Below are 23,328 nucleotides of genomic sequence, written 5' to 3'. Positions count from 1 at the left end.
CCAAACAAACCAAAAAGGTAGGAACGTTCTTGATGACGTTCCATTCCTTGAAGCATGCTCTAAGTTCTGTCATCAGCTTGAATAGTGGAGTTGTCCTGTCCACATGTCTGCATCTCAGGCTCCCCCTGATTGCTTTGCTTTCTTCTTGTAGATAAAAAATGCTAGAGCAAAAATTTTTCACTCAAACCTTCTCGGAGACGTGAGTAACAAAAAGCGGTGGCAGAACAGAAGTAGGCACATGTGAATGCAATGTAGGGGTAGAAAACATGAAAACATTTACCTTTAGAAAGATCTTCTTTATAGTTCCAGTTGTGAAATGCATTTGCCCTTGCACGCGCATCTCCTTGTGCCCACTGATGATGGGATTGGTGATACCTTTTCTTATGGTCTCAGTGTATTTGCAGGCTTGTTTTATATTTTGTTAAATTTCTGAGGTTATTGGAACAACTTAAAGAAATTTATAAAAACCCCAAGAACAACAAAACCCCTTTTTAGAATTGAGAGTAAATCTGGAAGCAAAGCACTCTGTCCAACTAGTAAATTCTGTGGTAAATTTGCCATCTGCAAATAGACATGAACTTTTCTTCTCCCTTGAAGTTATCTGTCCTCATGAGCTTTCTCAGGATGTTCACTTATGAAAGTGACTGCTAAAGAAGCAGGAAGCCCATGAATTGTAGTAGTGAGATAGGATATTTCTGGCAATTCCAATTGACCAGTGCTCTTTTCCTCTTTATGTTTACCATGAGGAAAATAACAAAAAAATAATTTTGTTGCTTGGAAAATATTAAATGCTTTTAATTGTGTTTACAGTTTGTTCTCTGATTAAATAAGGGAAGTGCTAGCAGTTCATTTCTACATATCACTTGTAAGGTACTTAGCATTTCTGAGAGGTGTGTTTTGTCCAAAATTTCGTAGATGCCAGCTACTTTGTAAGACTATGTCTGAGATCTTTGGCTAACCTTTGGTGGGTCTTATCAGCATGGGGAAACTGTGGAACAGAACAGAGCATGAAGAGAGCTGTTGCTCTCTGAAGAGAGCTGTTGCTCCTTTCCCAGGTGAATGTGACTGGGCCATAGCAGGCATTGAGTTCAGGTTCAGCTGGGCCAGTGCAGGTTGTGGCTGCATGCTGCCTGCCCTGTGCCCCTGAAGTGGATTGTTCACCTCTAATCTGTGTGTGGAACTGCTCTTGTGAGTGCTTCCTAATCTATTTCAGGCAAAATGAATCTACTTAGCTGAGACTTTAAACTTGTAAGATAACCTGGCTCATTCTGACTGAGGTGGATTAGTGATGCTTATGTGCGCAGGTGCGCCAGGAGATCTGGTTGGATGCAGGGATAAGCAGGCTGGGTGTGGGAGGCTGAGCCTGTGCCTCAGGAAGAGTGTATGCATGTGTCTCTACACTCCTATTCTTTCCAGAAGTCCCTTTAAATAGCTTATTTTGATGTGTCAGGAAGTGTGCTTTGAAAGCAAAATAAATCTTGTGCAGAATAATCATGCTGGGATGCTTGCTGAGTGCTTGTTTTCTATTAGCTGCTAGTTCTTACCTATTTTAAACTTAATATATGACTGCTTTTTTGCAATTTTATCTAATTCAATGATCTAGGATTTCCCAATGCTGCTGGGTTTAGTCCTCGTATATCTCTAGGTATAAAAAGTTCAACGAATATTTCGGTTTCCACTGGAACTGTGTGCACACAACTATGAAGGAGGAAGACTAACTAAATGAATTTTCAAAAACATCTATTTAAAAACTGCTGCCAGGCTTCTTAAATTGTTTTTTTGTATTTCAAAAAAGTCCTACTAGAAAGTCCTCTGAAGCTTTCTTCCATTTTTCTCTGTTGGATAACTAAGAGAATTTCTGTGCAAGCCAATAGAAATCTCATGCTTTTTTGAGGTTGGTAATGTGATCTCTACTGAATCAACCATTTGTCACTGATGGATGGTGCCTGCATCTGAGCTGTTTAGTATTTCCATGCTGGGGTATGGATGATGGAGCACTCGATCTTCCAATCTCTATTCCTTCACCTGTGACAGAAACATCTAGTAATGCCCAGCCTGCTGTCCTGCTGCCATGAGCTGAACATATTCCAGATGTTAGGACTCATCAGAAAAGTCTCTGGAATGTGTAAATTTATCACCTGGGATTGAATGGACATGGGATCAGACTTTTAGGTTGCCACCTCCTGTCCACTTGTAACAAGTCCTTTAAAGCAGATCCAGATTTGTTGATTTCAGATTTTTTTTTTTTCTGGTGAGCCCTAGAGCTGGGAGTGTCAGATGTTGCTCTCTGTGCTTCAACTCCAAGCCAGATGTGCAGCAGGCTTTCTTTCCTCTCTACCCCTACCCCTGAGACTCAAAAATCAAGGAATGCAAGACTAACCAGGCAGTCTGTGGAAACTGGCTTTGGGCCAGAAGTTCCAAGAAGAACCACAATAAATTTACGCTGATCAGTAATTTTAAAATGGTCAGTTCTTCAGAGAAGTGAGCACTGAGTGCAGGAGCTCCTGCTGAGAACAGCCATGTTCCTGAAACTGTTGGTACTTTCCGTGTCAAAGTAGTTGTTTAACATATTGAAAAAATATACCAGAAGTGCCTAGAAGAGCTTGTGGGTTTGGGGTTAATGCCCACCTGTGATGATGAGATATCTTGGAAACATCCTTGATCTCACTAGTGTCTGAGGAAAAAGTGCAGATCTGTAGACCTCATTGGTGCCATTACTCCGTGTTGACTGCGATACCTTTGAGAATGGTTAGGAGCTCTGTGGAAATGGATTTCAGTACATAAACCCTGCTCTATTACAAGTAGAAAATACATTCTTGCTAGACTTTGATAAAAATCTATGAGGAATTTACCAGGAAATGAAAGCATTTCTTAGAGACTAGTTTCTTTCCAGGATTCTTACTGAAGAAAGAAAGAAAATTGGTGTGCTAGGTATTTCCCAGGTGTTGAGATGATTGGAATGAAAATGGAAATACCTTTAAAAGTTCAGCTGTATTTTTTGTAGTGTTTTATACTTCATACCTAATCATTGCTTCAAAGCTAGTAGCTGACTCCTGTGTCTTGGTGACTAAAAAGTGGCTTCTGAACTTTGGGCAGAATGGTACCATTTGCTAATCATTCACACATCTGAGAACATGGAAGCCCATGTGTAGATTATAAGAAAAATTAAAATACACACTGACGTGAAGGCTGTGAGGGATGACTTGAACTTCACATTGCCTGTACTATATTCTGTTTTCCTCAGTGGAGAACTAGATCTTTTGAAAAATGGAGCTATTTAGTGAGAGAGCCTTACAGTTACTAAAAGCCTTTTTGGGCTGCTTCAGTGAGAAAGTTACGGTAAGGTCCATTTTGCAGCCTTCAAGCTATGTCATAGGACATAACCCAATCAGCCAGGTTTTCCAGTAAGAACAAATATAAATGCCCTGTTTTCAATGGTGCTCTTGCTATCAACAACCAATGTATTATTCAGAAAGTCATCCAATATGCCTTTCTATCAGTAGAAACACTTGGAGTGAAATGCATCTGTTTGCAGCTGGACTGTTTCAGACATCACTCTTACATAGTAGTGATAAAACAACATTCTGAATTATCTGGATAATGGCCTCAAAACTTGAATTAAATCAGTTATTTTACAAATTTTGTTTTTTCACAGCTTTTCTAGGTTAGAAAATAAACAATCAATCCAACAATATACTTTGTGTGTGTTCAGTGCATCCAGAGCTCTGTTCTTTGTTGTCAACAAGATTTGACTTTTCCCTTGCCTGTTGTGTGGGTTCTTGTGGCACTTAGGAGACACACCATCTTGTCCCACAGATTGTACCATCTTGTACCATCTCAGCTGCTTTGGATTTCCACCTATTACCAGCAATCCAGCAAATTTCTCCTTCTGAATATCAGTACTTCACTAGGACCTGAGCAACTATCTACCTGCTTCCAAAATATGCTGGTCTCCACAGGTAGCTGTGTGGCATGGCAAGTGACCTTTGTGAAGCCCAGTACACCTGATGTAGCAGCAAGTGCAAGCACCAGGTTTGGCTGGGAGTGAGGTCTGCGTTTGATCAGTACAGCTGATGCTGTTTAGCACTGTCTGGGAGAGACAGAGACTGCTCTTCACCTACAGGAGTCTTTAAAAATCAGGAATATTGATTAGCCTACAGTAAAGGTGGATCAAGGCAGTGATGTGGGAGACTGTTCCTCTTTGCAGCTGCTGTTGTGTTCTGGGCTTATTGTTGGGAAGAAACTGTCTTAGCTCTGCATGCCTCTTTCCACACAGGCATGAGAAATGATGCCAGCTAGGGGTGAGCTAGTGGGTTGGTGACTCCTGACAGTAGTCAAGTTTAGATCCATAATGCCAGCAGCAGAGCATGCCTTGCTTTAACTGAAGAGTACAGCTTCAAGTTTATGGGTAAGTGTTTATTTCACAGTGGTGTAAGATGTTAATTGGTCCCTAATCAGTACCCATCTCTGCTGGAAAGGTGTAAGATCTGCTGTCCTTCAAACAGTTCATATCTGTCATTCTTAACCCAGTGCCAGCAACACCATATACATTAGAGGAAACTGGTGAGATATAATTGATTTGAGTATTTTTTTTCTGGAATGGTAAAGGGGGGGGACAGTTTATTTTGGTGAAGCTCCACTGAAAATATTCTGTGGCAGAGCAGTAACAGCATCTTAAATGACATTAGTCACTGAAAAGAATCTCTGTAACCTGTTTTTCATCCACTCAAATTACATTACCAATTTCTAATTTTAAGATTGTTTCTATTTGTCTGCATCAGTGTCTCTTTTATTTGGTAGTTCAGGTACATAATTTATTTGATAACTGTATACATGGTCAGTGCTTTACTGCATTGAACACTGCTCTCTTTACTGCTTGTAGTTACATCACCTTTCCTACTAGGAAAATGTTGTAGAGCAAAACCAGGGGATATTAGAGTTGATGGCTTTGTAGAATTGGAAGGAAAGTTTGAATGCCTGCCTGACATAAATATTGTAGGCCACCGTACATTCTTACCTACCTCTGGTCGTGCAAATACAAAACCTTACTTTCTAGGTCCCAGAAATAATTTGAGCAAAGAAATCTATGTTTCTGTAGGTTGTTAGCAGATGTCCTGCTGCTGAATCATACTGCTTAATCAGTTACTGAAATAAAATTGTCAGAGAACCATTTTAAGGGCATTAAATCAATAACAATAATTGCAACCATTTCCATTTCTCCAGTGGAGCCTGCTAAGAGTCTGTTTGGGCCAGGGCCAGATTCTTTTAGACAGGCTGGGATATCATCTTCCTTCAAACCTGGCACTCACTCATGCTGTTTGTCAGCAAGTACCTTGTTGTTCTGCAAGGTCAGATTTTAAATCTAGTGCCATAAAGCTTCTCTGTGACACAGAGAACATAACACTTAGGAACCAATGTGTGCTAGGCAGTGTTCTGGAGATGTGAGGTTAATGAGAAGGCATTTACTGTTTTTTAAATAGCATGTGGAGACTGTAATTGGTTTGGATTTTTTTGTTTTGTTTTAAATTAGACAATAGAAAAGGGAATGGGTTCTGCTGTGTTCTGGTAGTATGTGACCTTGTTTTACTTATGTCTTTCTACTGATGAAGATGCTGAAAATGCAGACAAACCAGTGTATTAGCAGATTTCAGCAAGTCTGGTAAATGCTGCCTGTGTGTTTCTCTTTGTATTTCTTGTAAAAGTAGAGAAGTGCAGATCAAAGGATCTTCCTTATCAGATGTTGATGCAAAGGCATTTAACATGTTTCATTGACTTGCTCTGGAAAAAGTACATAATTTGGAGTTCATCTTTGAAAGTACAGCATTCAGAATGGAGAGAGTATTGCTCAGTGGATGCTGCAAAAATCTGATATAACATTCACAGCTGAACACTTTGTAAGATATGAATTGGTACTGCAGACAGATAGGCTTTCTTCATAAAATATATATTGCTCCTTGTTCTTTTAGAGCAACCTTGTAGGAATAAGGCTGAGCTGTAGTTTTTCGCACCAAAATACACCCGTGTTTGTATCTTGTGTTGCTTGCATGAGGCATGTTTTCTGCCCCAATCTGACCACAGCTACCTTTTCTTATCTCAGAAATTTGGTTTATAACTGGTGAATTAAACACAAATGAGAAATGCCTTTGTCTGTCTTACGTTACCGCCTTTTACTCCATTCTGCTTTAACAGTACTGATAGAATTACTGATGTGGTTTTTTTATCCCCTAGCACATAAGACAACATGGTAGCTGAATCAGAGAATGGGTCAGATTGGAACTGACCATGGTGGGTCATCTGGTCCAACCTCTCTGCTCAAGCAGGGCCATCCCAGAGCACATGGTGAGGGAATGGACCATCCATTCTGGTGTGTGGTCACTGCACAGTAAAGAAGTTCTTCCTCATGTTCAGGTGGAACTTCCTGTGCATCAGGTTCTGCCCAGTGCCTCTTGTTCTATTGCTTGGCACCACTGAGCAGAGCCTGGCTCCATCCTCTTGGCACCCTCCCTGCAGATACTGGCAGACATTGATGAGGTCCCCTCTCAGTTTTCTCAAGGCTGAACAGGCCCAGTTCTCTCAGCCTTTCCTCCTTAGAGAGTGCTCCAGTGTCCTCATCTTCTTTGTTGCCCTGCCCCAGGAGCTCCATGCCTCTCTTGTCCTGAGGAGCCCAGAACTGGATACAACACTCCAGGTGGCCTCACCAGGGCTGAGCAGAGGGGCAGGATCACCTCCCTTCCCCTGCTGGCAATGCTCTTCCTAATGTACCCAGGATACTCTTGGCCTTGTCCTTCAGACTTTTTTTAAAGAATAGGCAACTGAAACCGGAAATTATGATAAAATTTTGGGCAGTAGCCTCAAATAAGCATTGTCAATTGTGGATCTTAAGGTAAAATAGGTTGTTGATAACTTGGAAAGGCTTGGATGTTTTATTCTCTCGTCATCTCACTTAGAATAATTTTAAAAAGTGTAAAGTTCAAAAGAAGGGAAGGCTATTTAGTATTAGTAGAATATTCTTATTTTTTACCATAATCTTATAGTAATTTCTAGGAGGTTACTCTGATGCAGAAACCTGCAACTGAACAAAATAGTGAGACTGGACTTCTTATGGCATAACGTGCATTTCTTCTCCTTTACATCATTAATCATTATTAAGAGGCTCAAAAATACTGTTCTGTCTATTGAAGCTTCTGGGGAGTAAAGTGAGTTGATTATTCTTACTTATTAGAGGTGGTATAAGAGCTGCTTGAAAAAGGGATATTTACTTCAACTGTTTTTAATCACCCAGAGAAAAATGTTCTTTAATAGCAGTCACAGCTCTTGATTCTCACTTTTCTCAGCTTTAATTCTGCTGTCATCTTCTTTTTAACCACTAGAATGCCTTTCAGTGTAAAGGGTATAAATGTTCCCATCTGTTTGTGTTTTGTTCCATATTAGAGGACTCTTTTCTCTAACAGCTCTGAGGTAGGGGACAATTCGGTACTTGGTGTTAATTTCCTGCCCTTCCCCCAGTTTTCATATAACTAAATTAATTTTAAATTTGACTAAATTTTGCTGTTATTTGTTCTCAAGGTCTGTTAGCTCACTTCAGTTAAAGATGACATGTTTTGGTCTATCTTTTTTGCCCTGTATTCTAAATCACCTTTTTTTTTTGTTTGTTTGTTTTGTTTTTTGATGTCTCTGCTCTTCTGTATGTCTGCTTGTTTGTGCTGCATTTCAGCAACATTTGAGTTGTAGTTTTAGTCCCAGAAATCACGTTACCATTTTACCAGAAGCTGATGCCAGCCATCTGGTAAAACTGCAACTCATATTAGCAAAACCTATAATTTCAGGAAATGTACCCAAAATTACTTTTATGATTAGTGGCCAGGAAAGAGACTGAGACTGAAGTCGGTTGGGTACTTCAGAAATCATTTTGAGGTTTGCAGGCAAACATCTTAATGGCAGTGGTCTTGCTGCCAAATGCTGGTTTGCTTTTGCCTTCAGAATAGTTTGCATTAATAATGAGCAGCTCTGCTTGGAAGTTTTTAATGTATTGCTCTTACAAGTTAACTTTGTGAAGCAGCACCAGGCGAGGTGACAGTCTGTGTGAATGGATATGTAAAGTGGTTCAGCATACTGTACTGCTAAGGTTTTCCCACTGGAAATGCATCCCAGACCCAGGGCCCATCAATGTTATGGATGCTGAAGAAAAATTTATGTTTAGGCTGTTTTGGCCGTGCCACACTAGCCTTTGTGTTAAGTCTAGAAGTTGTGAAATAAGTCTGCACTGAAACTAGGCAGGGTTTAATCAGCAGTTTGGTCATACTTTTTGTCTCTGTGTCACTGTGGGAGCAGAGAGGAGGTGACAACAGCTCTCTTTCATGTATATTCTCAGGAAGAGGCATGCAGCTCACCATGCCCTGGTAGCTGCACTTGTGCTGCATGTTCTGCAGTTGTTGAATGTATGTTTTAAACTATGATGGAGTAAATTTCTAATTTAAGACTTAAAGTGGTGATGAATTTACTATCTTCCTAGTGAGCTATTACAGTGAGTAATTATCCTCATAGATAATTCCATTTGTATTTTTCTCATTTCAGCATTTAGTGATTGGATCTTGCTTCTTGTCTATTAGATGAAATCCTTGTTCACCTAGGCAGTTGGGAAGAATGGAGTTGTTTCTGCATAGTAATCACATTGCCTGTTTACATAAATAAATGTTACTGAATGGTAGTCTTAGACTTCATAGTTGAGATTTCTGGTTTCATGTGTTGGTACCTATGGCTTAATGTGTGTTAACTCAGAAGAGTTTGTCCATAACACAGTAACACTCCAGTACAGCTTAACCAAAGGTCTCTACTAGAAGGCCAGAGGTCCATCCTCATTGCTCCTCAGACTCTCTTCCTATGGATGAAAGACCTTGAGCAGTACAAAGCTATCCTAAGCAGTTTTTGATCTGGGCAGCTGGGGAGGTCCTTGTATGCAGTGATGTTGATGGTGCTGTAAAACTGATCCCAAGGACTCCTTTTATAGGGAATATAGATGGTCTGGTCTGGGGACAGAAAGGCATGTGAAACTACAACAGAATGCATAGTACTGCTGTGGAGATGTCAGGCCAGCTTGGAAAGCCCTCACAACCACCATAGACCCACAAACTTCATTTACTTACGTTTTGAAATGAAGGTTGAATTCAACCCCAAAATTATCCAAACCTGTGAAGTTTTAAGGAGTGCTTAGTCTCCTTTTGCTCTGTAAGAGGATTCATAATCCTTTTTTGTAGAGAAATCCTTTATTACGTGTGTATCTATCATGGAAGAGTTTGGATGATTCTGTTGCCCTTCACTAGGCAGGTATACAACAGCATCTTTAAATTTGAAAGGCATATAAGAAACTGCCTGACTAGTTTTCTAAACCGAGATTCTTCAGCCCACATGCTTCTCAAGTAATGTATCTAAAGATACTCTGTTTATGTTGTTTTAAGTGTGGTCTAATGTTTGCTTTTGGCAAGAAACTGTTCCTTGTTCGTATGCACAGAAAGAGTAGTTTACATGAGGCTGAAATATTAACTGGCTGTTCTAAACTGAGCAAACAAGAATACTTCTGCTCTATCTCTAGCAGTAGTAGTGTAGGTTTCTTGTAGTAATCTAATTCATGGGGAAAACAATAAGCAAGCATTCATTAGTTATTCAGGTAAGAGTTTTCATTTGGAGAGGTAAAAATTTTAATATAATACTAATACCAAGTAATGGTATAATTGTCAAAGTGGAAAGATTAAGACAATGCAGTTGAAAATTGTGTGCTTAGCTTTTATACCTTAGAAGTCCTTTCAATGGAAAAACAATCACTGCTTGATATTAAATGGCAGCATGCAGGATTTTAGGGATTTGCCTGTTTTGTTTTTAATAGTTGCTGGAAAACTTGGCACCCTTTAAATAACTCAAGGCTTTTTTTTCTGCTTTTCTGAGGAAAAGGGGAGAGAAGCCTTTCATTAGTTCCACATGATAGTTAACTTGTCACATTTTACAGCTTAATCCTTCTTCTTTAAAGAGTTTTTAGTGAAAAGACAAACCAGCCATCTTCTGCATAACAGTCATTACTAATATAAATACTAAAAATAACACAATTATTTATATGAACACAGTAATATTGCTGATAATACAGATCTCCTCCTACTGTGGATTGTTGCCTCCCACGATATCTTCCAAAGAATGCAAGTGAGTTTATTCTACATTATATCCATTCACTATTCTTGATGAAAACATAACAGTGCAAAATTAAAATTAAGGACAAACTTCTGTACTTTTGCTGTTAGTCTTCCCTTTCAGGGAACTAAGAACTATGAACAGTGTTCCTGATGAAGTGGCCTGAGCTCCCCACTTTCACAATAATACTGTACTGGTGTGTTGGTGTGTTAATAACTTGTCAATTGGGAGACAGCTTTAAGGAAAAGGACTTAAAATTTTTGTGTGGGTTTTTTTTTTTTTTTTTTTTTTTTTTTTAATGCAGTTTTCTCATTACTGTGTGATGGAGCTTTCAACATTTTCCATATGGGTCACTTTCACATTTCCCTCTTATCTCCACCCCATCCTTGCCACAGCATTGTAATTCTCATTTTCTTATGTGTCAAATTTTGAGGTAAAAGCAGAACTTATGTAAGACATTATTCACTGATTATTTACTGTGATTATTTGCTTTCTTTTTGAAACAAGGAGAATGCAGGCATGTTTGGAAACACTTCAAATATGAGAATTAAGTTCATTTATTACTTATGAACAAGTGTTTATAGAAAGAAAAATCTCCTAGTTTCTCTCTTCCTCTTATATGGTGAGTGCTTTAATATGAACATCAAGTCTCTATTAATACATTTTATAGCGTGATACTTTGTGCTAGAGCATTAAAAGCTGCTATGACTTCAACTCAGATTATCCCCTCTTTTAGCCAGAGCAGCCCTTGTGTTGAGAATGCACAAAGAGGGAAGAAAAGGCCTTTGGTTTAAAGTATTAAGATTTGATGCTCCTCTTGCTATTGCAAAGAGAATCTGTGGAATCCACATGAATTATAATACATCCAGGTTCTGTGTTTGTGTGTGCCTGAACCTTGTAGGTGGTTGTATGATCATACATACTTTATCATAATCTAAAGAATGTGACTGCTTGTAGCTCAGACTGTTTCTTCTAAACTCTTGCTTATGAAAGGTCTAGTCATCACTCTTCTACCTCTGATATTTCTTTATCAAGCCACTTAGCATAAATACTGCTAAATATATATAAATTCTTGAATCATTTACTCATTTTCTAAACTGCTTTTTGTATTCTCATTTTCTAGTGGGTTTTGTGTGCTATTTCATATTTTATCACTCGTTAAATACTTTATGTATTTGTGCCAGAAGAGGGTAGGATTATGTGATAGATCTTTCATTCCCAGAGTTTAAGCAAAGTTTTCTTTTAAGTGGTTTCTATGTGTTTTTCCCCGTAACTGATAACAAGGGACATGGCTCTGTCATGCCCTCACTACCCATGTATTATCAGATATTGTCTCTCTTTTAAATAAATCCCTTTGTTTTCTGTGGGGAATGGTTCAGAATAAAGCAAAGTGTCTGAGACTGTAAAGTAGCACTGGAGGCTAAAGGGGATTGGGAAACTGAGGCATGGGATTAGAGAGGGAGCCATGTTCAGAGGCAGTCCTGGAAGAAAAAAGCAAGTTGGATGGTGGAATAGGGAGAGAAGGGGTCAAGTCTGTTGAAATAGGATTGTGGGGTTAAGAAGAAGCAGGTGAACAGGAGGCAGAGACCATGTGTGGTGGGAAACCTGGCAGTATCTGTTCAGAAACATTCAGGAGAGGTCAGGACACCAGGACTTGGTGAAAAGCTTCAGCAGGTAGATGGAAAGTTGGGCCTGAATTTCAGTAGAGAGGGAGATAATTAGAACTGGCTGCAAAAGAAGATTAAATACAGCTGGACATAATTAAATTTAAACAGGAAACTTTAATTGTGGTATTTTAAAAATTTAATGAATACTAAATCTTATTTTTTTTGTTTGCTGTCAAATTTATGTTTGACATAAGTAAGTAATTAGAGGAGCACTTTGATTTAATGTATGTTGCTTTGACCACTTTGCACTGAATAAACGACATTAATTGATCATTAAAGTATATTGAGATTGTGAAAAAAGAGCAGGATAATTTCTAATACAACCAAAACATTGCATGTGCTGCTCTGTTGAGTGTTTTTGGGAGGTTAATAGTAAAGCAGGAGCAGAGAATCTTTTTGGTTGCTATTTTGTTCTGGAGCTTGAAGCTGTAAATAATGGAGTTGTCTTAGAGATTTGAGGTGTGTATGTGTTTGGAAGAAGCAGTTTATTGTTCTTAGAAAAAGCATGTGTTCTTGTAGAATGAGTTACATTGTCTATGATTTTTTTTTTTTGAAGAAAAGCTACTGAAAGTTTTTAAATCTCTGTTTCAGTCTTGCTTTAATCAGCATATGTACTGATGAAATACAGAAGGTTTTTTATTTTCTTCATCTGTGCAATGTATTCAACACAGTTTTGTGACTCCATAACTATGATCATGTTTGCTGTCCTTTATAGTGCAGCAATCATCATTACAGAATCATTATTTTGTAACTTTCATTTAAAGCTCATAACTTTAGTTAAATTTGTTGCTTTATCTGAATTATCTTAACTTCATTAAGTCCTTGTATGAGAATAATTGTCCACTACCATAACCTATAAGAGAAGGTGGTAGATTCCTCATTTGATTTTTGTATTTCAGTTATTTCAATTATATGTTGGCTGCTTTGGTTTGTTACTTAGCTGTTGTTGAAAATCCTTCCCATATACAAACTGTGTAACCAGTAACCTGACCAATATATTAACTGTTTTCTTAAACACATCATGTATGTGTGTTGCTTGTAGTGTTTTGCAACATTTGCTATCATGGCCATAACTCAAATATATATTTTTCTTTGGTAAAACATGGTTCTTAGTCTTAGTGTTAACTCTGGTATTTTTTTTTATTTATACCTGCTTGATGCTGCATGTAAATCCCCTTCTCATACATGTTTTTTCAAATGGGCTTAGCAGGCCTTGGATGGCGTGGCTTGTTAGATGTATTTGCACTTTGTGTGGTAGTTTGGGCTTGGATCAAGTGCACCTTTTAGAGCCTGATTCCTGATTGTCCACACCTGTTTCCCTATAGAATGAGCTGAAGCTGTTCCAGAACACCTTCTAGGTGAAGCTAAAGCAGAAGGTGCACTCCAACTGCGAGGGTCATTTTGGGCTTGGGCGAGGGTCTGGGAATAAATCACTTCCTCTCCCCAGAGCTGGTATCCTGTGGGTGCTGTGTCTCAGCTTTGCACCCCTGCCCCTTCAGTGCTGCACTGCTTGCTTGTGAGGACCAATGCAACAGTGCTGTTCTTGGACACAGTGTGCTTATAAGGGTCTTGTACTTCTTCAGAAGGTAGATTTGGATGTTGAGACCTTAGGAGATCCTTTGCTTGGGTGGGATGTCCCTATTTTGCTTTCTATTTAACTCAATTCAGTATTGCACAGTTAAATAATGCAATAAAAAGTTCAGATATATTACAGTGGTAAGATTTAGTCAAATATCTACAGAAGTTTTTGTGTTAGTTCAGTTGTCTTTGTCCACTAAATACGTAATCTCAAAAGATTTGTTCTAGGAGCATCCACTGGCCATAAATCATGTTGTCTCTGTAGCTATACTGTCTTTTCACTAAATGCTGTCATGATACTTAGGTTAGTATCCAAGTCAATCTAATACATTAATTTCCAAGTTAATTCTTTAAAACATTTTCACAATCTGTTAAATTTTTTTAAAAACAAACCCCACCACACCCCAACCTCCACCTCTCTACGTCCACCTCATTTTCTTTTTTCTTTATAGTTTCAAGTAATAAAAATGGAAAAATAAAAACAAGCAGTACTGATGGAAATTTCATTTTCCCATAGTTATGTGGGTTTATAGGTTAAAAATATTTAATGATTTTTTTAATCTGTATTAGCAGGATAGAGATATTTCAGCAGTAAAGCAGGAAGTGAAGTGGTCATCCTCGCAGTACAGAATACAGATAATCCTGAGCAGATAATCCTGAGCAGTTTTCCCTTTAGTCTTCTAGTATTGCTTGGCATTTCTTGTTTGGAGCAACTGTTGTTCATATTTGTTTTTATAATCTATCTTCTGTGAAAATGTAGTGCATAAAGCTGAAGAATTATGCTTAAACAGCATTTAATATTCAGTAGAGGTGGGGGCTGCATACAGTCTTCAATAGAGATGTGGGATGCCTTCATCAGCTCTGAGCTTACTGCTGGATCAGTCTGGAGACTTCCATTTTCCTTAGGCATTTCTTGCATTTTGTTTTCCCATACAATGCGAGTGTTAAGAAACTTACCTGAGAGTTGCCAAGTTAGATTCATAGATCAAGTTTGATGAGTTTTGCATGCTTATGCAAAGCCATGCCACTTGCATTGCTATGTTTTGGTGTCTGTCTGATAAAAAAAGTCTTTGTGGTCCGAGACAGGTAGGAAAAACAACAGCTTTCCTCAGTGGTTCTTCTGGTTTTTAGTTGATTTGAGTCATTTTGGTCTCTGACTGTATAAATGAAAGAGACACTGTACCAGCTGAAAACACATCATTTCAGTTCTCTGGAAGTTGATTTGTAAATACACTTCTTCCTACAAAATAATAATCCTTCCTTATTCCTATCTACCTTATACATGGAAATTATTGTATCTTGTGTATTAGCTGACAGTAGTTAATTCTGAAAGCACTTACATGACAGAAGGCAGCTTTAATGTTTCAAATCTCTCAGATAATGTACATCCATCTGTTCTTTAGCAAATGCATCACCTCTCTGCATACTGATGATTTCTGATGTAGCACTGCTTGTAATTAAATTTTGATAATGTATTTTACAGGCTTCTTGGAAAAACAAATTGAGTTTATTCATGCAAATGCAGAGTAAAATGGAAATCACTAATGACTAAAGCTAATTTCATGAACTGATGGTCACTCAAAACTGTAGGAATAATTAAAAATATGTACTAGTGTACATTTTTAATTGGCTGGAATCTCATTTGGGTGTAATAACAGTAACAACAGTGATATTGTTGTCACTTAAACATTTAGTATATTCTTGCATTTGATTACTTTAATGTTTCAAAGCTGACCTTTTATGTTGGTTGCTTACAGTTACAAATTGGAAGTATGCATTAAATTATTGCAACAAATGCAGCATTTGCATTTTTATCAAGTACATACTAAACCAGTAATTGCATATATAATGCTACTGATACTGAAAAAATGCAATTAAACTTTTAAGCTACACCCATGGCTACTTAGAGATACATTTGTGGTGGAAACTGGAATTTCTAGATTGAGAAGATGTAAACCTCTTGTTCAGCTTTTTTTTTTTAACTACTTTTTTTAACATTATTTAGTGCTTCAACTTTCCAAGTTGAGAAAATAAGGTGTGGTATTGTTTTGTTCATAATGCCCAAACTATGTAGCAAGCCTGATACATAAGTTGTATTACCATCAGATGATATATGCAACTAAATTTGACTTTTGATGAAATGTTGTTATTAAACATCACTCCCACATGCTCAGGTTTCTGAGCTTTGGGGAAAGATGTTAAATGAAAACATTTCTCTTAGAGTGCACTCTTTGTGGCATCTTTCTTAAATGCTCCTTACTGTACACAGAAAAATAAACACATTTGCTTTTGCTACCACTTGAATATGAAAACACAGACATTAGCTTCTGGTTTGGGTCACATGCACCCAAGTGTCCTAAAGCTTTTTTCCCATGGAAAAATCAAGAGTCAGCACAGTGTCTGCTTCCTTCCTTTAAATGTGTGGTGCTTAATTGTCTTTTAGTGTTAGCGTCTCATTCACTGGTCAGAACTTAATGGGTACTTTCTTTGAACACATATTTCAGTGACTGATCTTGTAAGGCTTTATTTGGAGGAATCATCACCTAGGTAGATATGTGGAAATGTGAGAACCCTGTCTTTGGGATGTAAGTAGTGTTTCCCTGAGGAAGAAAGGTGCAGAGAAGTGCAGAATCCCAGCTATGAATCCTCCTCAGAGAAAGAGTGCAAAAACACCTGTAAATGTGTTTCTGTGCCTTTTATGGTACAACACACTGAAAATTACAGAACAGCTATGGTTTCTGGTACTTTGCTCCCTACTAACCAATAAGGTGAATGCAAATGTCATGGAGCAAAGTTGGGCTTTATATGTTCCCTGTCCCTCATACAAGGCCCTAGTTTTTTTGTAAAAACAACCAACCAACCAACCAGCTATAAGAGATAGGTGAGTTAAAAAAAAGGAGGGGGTGATGGTGGTGGTGGTTCAGATATTATCATCCTGTGTGGAAGTACTCATGGAGACATCCTTTACTGCTCCTACTCCAAGGAGTCTCAGAAGTTGTGCTCCCATGCAGAATTTGTGGTGTTGTGCTTTCTGAATCTCTCTCTCACCCTGTGGCCTGCTGAATGTGTGGGGTGGGCCGTGGGCTCCCAAGGACAGTGGCTCTGTACACAAGGACAAAGCTGATTTCTCTCTGCACACACTTTCATGTACTGCTTTCAGAGTGAGTCTGACTGCTTGTTGAGTTGTGGCTGAATTCATCTACTCAACACATTGCTTGAATCTAGGGAAACCAGAGTCTGGATCTACCAGCCTCAAAGGCTGTATATCTAGAAATCTGATACCAAATTTAATAATGAATTAGTCTGTGTTATAGCCCCCTGTTCTTATATATTGCTTGGAGGCACATGGGTAGCTGAATGCATGAATAATTTGGAAATTGCATTAGTATTTTTCAATGTCTATTGAAATGCACCTAGTTTTGGTCTTTTTTAACATCTCACAGATTCATTTAACAATTATTGTAGCTTCTTAGACTTCGGAGAACTTTACTATTCCTTCCAAAATCCCCATAACTACCATCAATCCATTTTTTTTCCAGGTGAGATAGGTGCCATTTCTGGGCCACACAGGTAGCCTAGTGTTGTCTGCTTTTGACCACTGGGCATCTCTCTGGTCAACGTAAGACTTGGCAGTGATAAGGCTGTATTCTAAAATGGGTGTTCTCTTCTTTATTAATCTAAAAGGAAATTAGAATAAAAAGAAATGAAACTTTCAATTATATCTGAAAAATATGCTGCTCTTAATGCATAAGACCAAAAGCAGTTTGTTTTTTTGAATAATATACAAGTCTGTAATCAAATGAGAGGGAAAAGAAATGCCATTTGAAATGATCTGTGTACAATTTTTTGCAAGTAATATTGCATACTTGTATCTTCTGTTAACATGAATGTTAATGGTTCTTACGGATTCTCTAGAAGGGCAACTAGTTCTTCTGAATTTTGCTGAATCTGGTGCTTAAAGAGATTATGATCGGACTGTTTGACAGAACAAGTAATTCTCTTGCTAGAAAGCTGCCTGAAGAACTTTTTTTTTTCTAGTAGTGTGTCAAGTAGAAATTATTCCTTGTTTCCTGGAAGTTTTTTAGTTGCCAAGAATAAAACAACTAAATAGATTTTTACTGCTTTATCTAATAAAAAAAAAAGTAACATTTGTAATTTCCCACTTTTTCTTTATCTCCTTAGAATGTGAAAGCATTTGCATCTTCAGATAGCCTAGCCAAGGTCCAAGAAGTAGCAAGCTGGCTTTTGGAAATGAATCAGGAACTGCTCTCTGTGGGCAGCAAGAGGCGACGAACTGGTGGATCTCTTCGAGGTAATGCTTCCTCAAGCCAAGTAGATGAGGAGCAGATGAATCGGGTGGTAGAAGAGGAGGAGCAGCAGCAAAGACGACAACAAGAGGAGCAGCACATTGGGAGGAATGGGGAGATAGGAGCAGAAGAACCTGGATTTGATGACAGGCATGAGTCTCAGCAGGAGCAGTTAGAAGAAAACAATAATAGACTTATTACAGTGGATGAGGATTCTACTTGTAACCAAGAGGAAGATGATGATGAACATGCTGGTGACCAAGAGGAGGAGGTGGAAGAGGAGGAGGAAATGGACCAGGACAGTGATGATTTTGATCAGTCTGATGACAGCAGTAGAGAAGATGAACATGCTAACAGTAATAGTGTCACAAATTCCAATAGCCTCATGGACTTGCCCATTCACCAGTCATCGCCATTCTACGTGAAGACAAAGGTGAGAAGCTACATTTTTTTGTGCTCTTGATCCTCACTAACTTTGGATTTTGGAAAAAATGGCACATCTAGCATAACCTAGAGTTTTACAATGAAGCAAACAATTTATTTTGTAAGGAGCAGTGACGGATTTTTGCAGTCCATAAAAATCATGCTGTTTTAGCTGTTAATAATAAAAATATTTGCATGCATTTGACATGAGTAAATACCCCTATATAATTTAAGGGGTAGCATTCTGATGACTATGGTCAAAATACCAAGATGTTCCTATATAAATATTTTTACTTAAGACCCTCCTGGAGTTATTTATGCTATTTTCCTTCTCCAAGTGGGCTAGAAGGGAAGGTAAGCAATTGTACATGTGTTGTGTTCTCATGCAGGATCTGGTTCATTTAGGTGCAAACACTGTAATGAAAAAGTAGGGTGGAATATTATAGAAACATGAAGTTCTTCCTGCTGGCCTGCTGAGTTCCTTGACAAAATACAGGTTAAAAAAAGTGTGAGAGCCAGTCATTCAGTTAGGAAGTCATTACATAATGTCTTGTTGCATCCTGCTTGTGAGGACCTTGAACCTGTGTGCTGGTTGTTGAAAACTTCAGATTTGCAATGAGAAACTGGAAATTAATCTTATTATTTTTATTTCTATTTATATCACTTAACATTTTAGATTAAAAGGAAGTTACTGCGGTATTGGTTGCAGTGCACATTTGTAGTTCACTGTATTTTCCAAGTTCTTTGGGAAGGAGAAATTCCATTAACTCCTAGGAGCAGCAAAATAATGAAAGCAGTGATATTGACTAGTAAGAAAGAGGAGCAGACCAGTGTTCTTCTGGGAGAATGTTCTTTCTAAGTCTATGGACTGATTTATTTTTCTTACTCATTAATTGTTAATAGAACACCTAGCTTCCTCTCACCTTTCAAAACACAAAACCTCCTCAAACTTTCAAATTTTACTTAAAAAATAATGAAAACCTGTTGTAAAATAAAACCACAAAAAAGTCAGTTAACATAAGTTAACAGGTTGACTATGAGCATAAATGTATAGAGATGGATAATCAGTCTTCAAGATGCACCTGAACAGGTAAATAGGGTGAATATTTGCTTCTGGAATCTACAGCAATGTTTTTGTTAATAACAATAGTTTGAAATTCACTTCCATGTTTAAAGTATCTCAGCTAATATATTTTATTTTTGAAAAGTTGTAATGTTTTCACATGTGGTTTTTATATAATTTTATATTTATAATTCTACTCTTCAGGGTGCTGAAGTATATGCTTTCTAATTTGGAGTGAAATACTGTCATATTTCATATAATTGAATTGGATTTTACTACTGAAATCCTTGGTTTCATTTCAACACATTGGTTTTCCTGTATTTAGTATATTTTACTGGGTATCAAATAGCAAATTGCATCCAGCATGGACAATAATTAATGTAGGAAATTATTATACTCAAAATTATGTTTTTAAGTCTCTGAATTGGAAACTTGCTGAAGTGCTTCATGAGTAACTATACTCAAATTATGTAGAGACAGAGCAGAGCATAATTTTCAGTGGTGGCCAGTTCTGAAGCGTTTTTTATTGATTTCAGTAATGAATGTAGCATTTTCTTTCTTTTCTTGAGGCATATTTGACATGAACTGAAACAAGCCAGTTTAGCCTGAAGGAAGATGTCTGAAAGATCTTTGTACTTATCCAAAATTTCTGTGTGGTCTGATAGTTGCTCTGCCTATTGGATGCAGGGCTGGTGATTTTTGTCTGTGCTCTGCCCCCAGGCTGTGCTTCTGCAAGAATTGTTGGGCAGCCAGGTAGCAAACCATATTTGGGATTTTTTTCATGGTGCAACTCTGTTTTAGGAAGTTCCAACTTTAGGAAGTATCAGCACAAGTTAGAAAGCTGCTTGAGGTGGCACTGCTCAGCATGATGGTTACACAGTAGAACCGATAACATGCAACATTAATGTTACCAATTCATTAATAAACCAATATTTAACCAGAGGAGCACATTCTGTGTTACAAAGTGTTGGGGAAATACATCTGTGAGAGCATGAATGAATTACCAGAGTAAAAATAAGCATGACTAATTAATATGCAGCTTTTGAGAAGAAAAGGGAATGTTAGCAGACTCATTAGCTATATTTACAAGTGATTTCTGCTTCTACCTGTTGAGGATAAAGTCATCCTAGGAGACTTGAACTTGGTGGATTTATTTTTAGCTTTTCAGACATGTTTCTCAGTGTTTGTAGTCAATTACAGTTCTCATAACTCTGGCTGAATTACCTTGCTGTGTGCTGTACTCTGTGAAACTTGCTCTGTGGCAGCATTACAGGCAGTGATGGCTGAATGCCCTACTGCCTGTCTGTGTGTCAGATGTAAACCTGGCTCCTCAGAAGCATTCCTGATGCAACACACTTTGTTCTGCTTGTACATATGGCAGCACACTTTCACCACTACCAAATAACAAGAGATAATAGTGAGTCTGAACAAAATAGCAACTGCTACTACTGTAGGTGTTGTACAACTCATCTTAGTTTTTTTTATATCTCTGTTCTTTGTCCTTTTTCTTCCTTTCCTCATAAACTACTGCATAAAGTCTTTCTCTAATCTGATTCTTTTTCTGTTTGTTGACCTTCAGAATCCTGTGTGGCTAAGGAAGGAAATGTCATATTTCCCCCATAACATCACCGTGTACCCTGCTTGAGTTTGCTGCTTGTCACCTTAGTAGCAGCAAGCATGCTGTGTTCTAATAGATATATATAAAATATATGAAAATGTTTGCCTCATACTACTGCTCTGTGCAAATAACTGATAATTGCTGCCATAATGTTGTGAAAATGTTATGAGTAAAGGGCATGGGCTCTTAAAAGGAGAAGGCTGGTGGTTCAGGAAGGATTTCATTGCATTTACCAGCACCACACAGGAATCCAGAAGGATCCTTGTGGTTACCTTCCATGATTTCCTGCATAAAATAGGCTGCTCTGTGTTGACTTCTGTGCAAGCTAAAGCTTAGTTTTTGAAAAATGTCACTGTTTGAAAACAGGAAACTGTGCAGCAAGGCAAATCTCTCTCAAGCCTAGTTTAATAGTTTGCTAGTTATCATCAGTGTTTAAACTTCTCCACCTTTACTCTGCCTTCTTCCTGTTGTATGAATTTTTCTGTTACAATTTCGTTTTATTTTCATGTTGTATTGAGGAGCTGTTTAACAAATGGGGCTTTTTTCTCCCTGTATGTTAAGCAATCAAGTTCCTCCCTAAAAGATATCTTAAATGTAAATAATAAGGACAATGTGTCCATTGGGCATATTTTTCTATTTTTTGTTCTTGTTATGATACTTCTCTGAGCACTCTGGTGTTGGAACATTTCTCTTCAATCACAGATGTCTTTATATCTTGATCTACAATCTGGATGAGGGGATCCAGTGCACCCTCAGTCAGTTTGCAGGTGACATCAAGTTGGTTGGGAGTGTTGCTCTGCTGGAAGGTAGGAAGGCTCCACAGAGGGATCTGCACAGGCTGAATTGATGGGCCAAGGCCAACTGTGTGAGGCTCAACAAGAGCAGGCCAGATTCTGCTCTTGGCTCACATCAGCCACATAACAGTGCTACAGGCTTGGGCAGAGTGGCTGGAAAGCTGCACAGCAGAAAAGGACCTGGGGGTGCTGCTGGAGAGCAGCTGAACATGAGCCAGTGTGTGCCCAGGTGGCCAAGAAGGCCAATGGATCCTGGCCTGGATCAGCAATGGTGTGGCCAGCAGGACCAGGGCAGGGATTGTCCCCCTGTGCTCAGCACTGGTGAGGCCACAGCTCAAAGCTGTGTCCAGTTCTGGGCCCCTCACTACAGGAAGGACACTGAGGGGCTGGAGCATGTCCAGAGAAGGGCAATGGAGCTGGGGAAGGGTCTGGAGCACAGGTCCTGTGAGGAGCAGCTGGGGGAGCTGGGGGTGTTTAGCCCAGAGGAGTCTCAGGAGAGACCTTATCACTCTCTACAAATACCTGAAAGGAGGGTGGAGCCAGCTGATGGTTGGCCTCTTCTTCCAGATAACAAGTGATAAAACAAGAGCAATCGGCCTGAAGTTGCACTAGGGGAGATTTAGATTGCATATTAGGATACACTCCTTGCAGGAAAAGGGTTGTCAAACACTGGAACAGGCTCCTCTGGGAGGAGGTTGAGTTAACATCCTTGGAGGTATTTAAAAGACATGTAGATGTAGCACTTAGGGACATAGTTTAGTGTTTGACTTGTAGCAGTATTAGATTAATGGTTGGATTTGATGATCTTAAGAGACCTTTTCCAACCCAAATGATTCTATGATATCAGAACTGCAATTAAAACAAAGTAGCAGCTGTGCCAAGGACAGCTAAAATTTGTTTATGTGATATATTTACCTATTGATATATCAAATAACTCCATGCATTGGGATTTCATGTTCAACTGATTTGTCTAATATGATGCAACCCTTTTTCAGAGAGCTTTCTGTTCTGTAAGGTTGGCCTGTGTCCTTTGTACCTACAGAACTAATGCTCAGTTGTATTAAAGTGACCAGAGTTTTCTCACATGTCAGGCCCTTTACTGTTTGTTAATTTTTGCTCCAGTTGATCTGTGTCTTGTCAAATGTTTCTGTAACTGTTTTAAAAATACTAAATAGCACAAGAGAGCTAAGTAAATATATACAGCAGTCTGACAAAAACATGTTCTTGATGCTGATTCTTCACTGATTGCACTGTATTTGTGGCATCCATTTCCAGTGCTCTGTGATGACTTTGTATTAATTGAGTTCTATTGGGTAACAGCCACAGCATAAGCAAACAAGTACTCTTGCATCCCATATTTCATAGCAACTGCACTTAAATGCTTTTATCCCTCTACATGTGGGATTCTCTTGCAATGCAAGGACAAAAATGTATTACTGGCAGTTGCCATCACTGTGAAATCGCTCATGTAAATTATCATTCTTGCTTACTTGAGATTTAAATTGTCTACCTGTGCTCATACTCTTGAAATTGTAGTACTAGCAGATGTATCATGCCAGCAATATTTTATGTTTATCAAAATTGGTGTTTATGACAGAGGTGATACCAGCATGATTTTGTGGAAGAAAATGTCATCAATGCTATAATCCTATTTTATTACAGGCACTGTTATTTTCTCTTGTACTGACACCTGGGTTTCACC

At 38.4% G+C, this 23,328-nt stretch overlaps 1 protein-coding gene across 1 annotated transcript in view; it reads left to right on the top strand.

The window, feature by feature from the left end:
- The window catches only part of FBXW7 (F-box and WD repeat domain containing 7), a 177,420-nt gene that overhangs the window by 59,948 nt on the left and 94,144 nt on the right, over positions 1 to 23,328 (top strand). The window contains exon 2 of the mRNA XM_036382108.2: positions 17,604 to 18,161. Within this exon, the coding sequence (XP_036238001.1) occupies positions 17,673 to 18,161 (489 nt within the window). The 5' untranslated portion in view covers positions 17,604 to 17,672. The remainder of the gene's footprint in view (positions 1 to 17,603; positions 18,162 to 23,328) is intronic.

This window comes from Molothrus ater, chromosome 4 (assembly GCF_012460135.2).
Source record: "Molothrus ater isolate BHLD 08-10-18 breed brown headed cowbird chromosome 4, BPBGC_Mater_1.1, whole genome shotgun sequence".
Lineage (NCBI taxonomy): Eukaryota > Metazoa > Chordata > Aves > Passeriformes > Icteridae > Molothrus > Molothrus ater.
The sequence above is the reverse complement of the archived record's forward strand: the minus strand, read 5'-3'. Positions and strand labels throughout refer to the sequence as shown.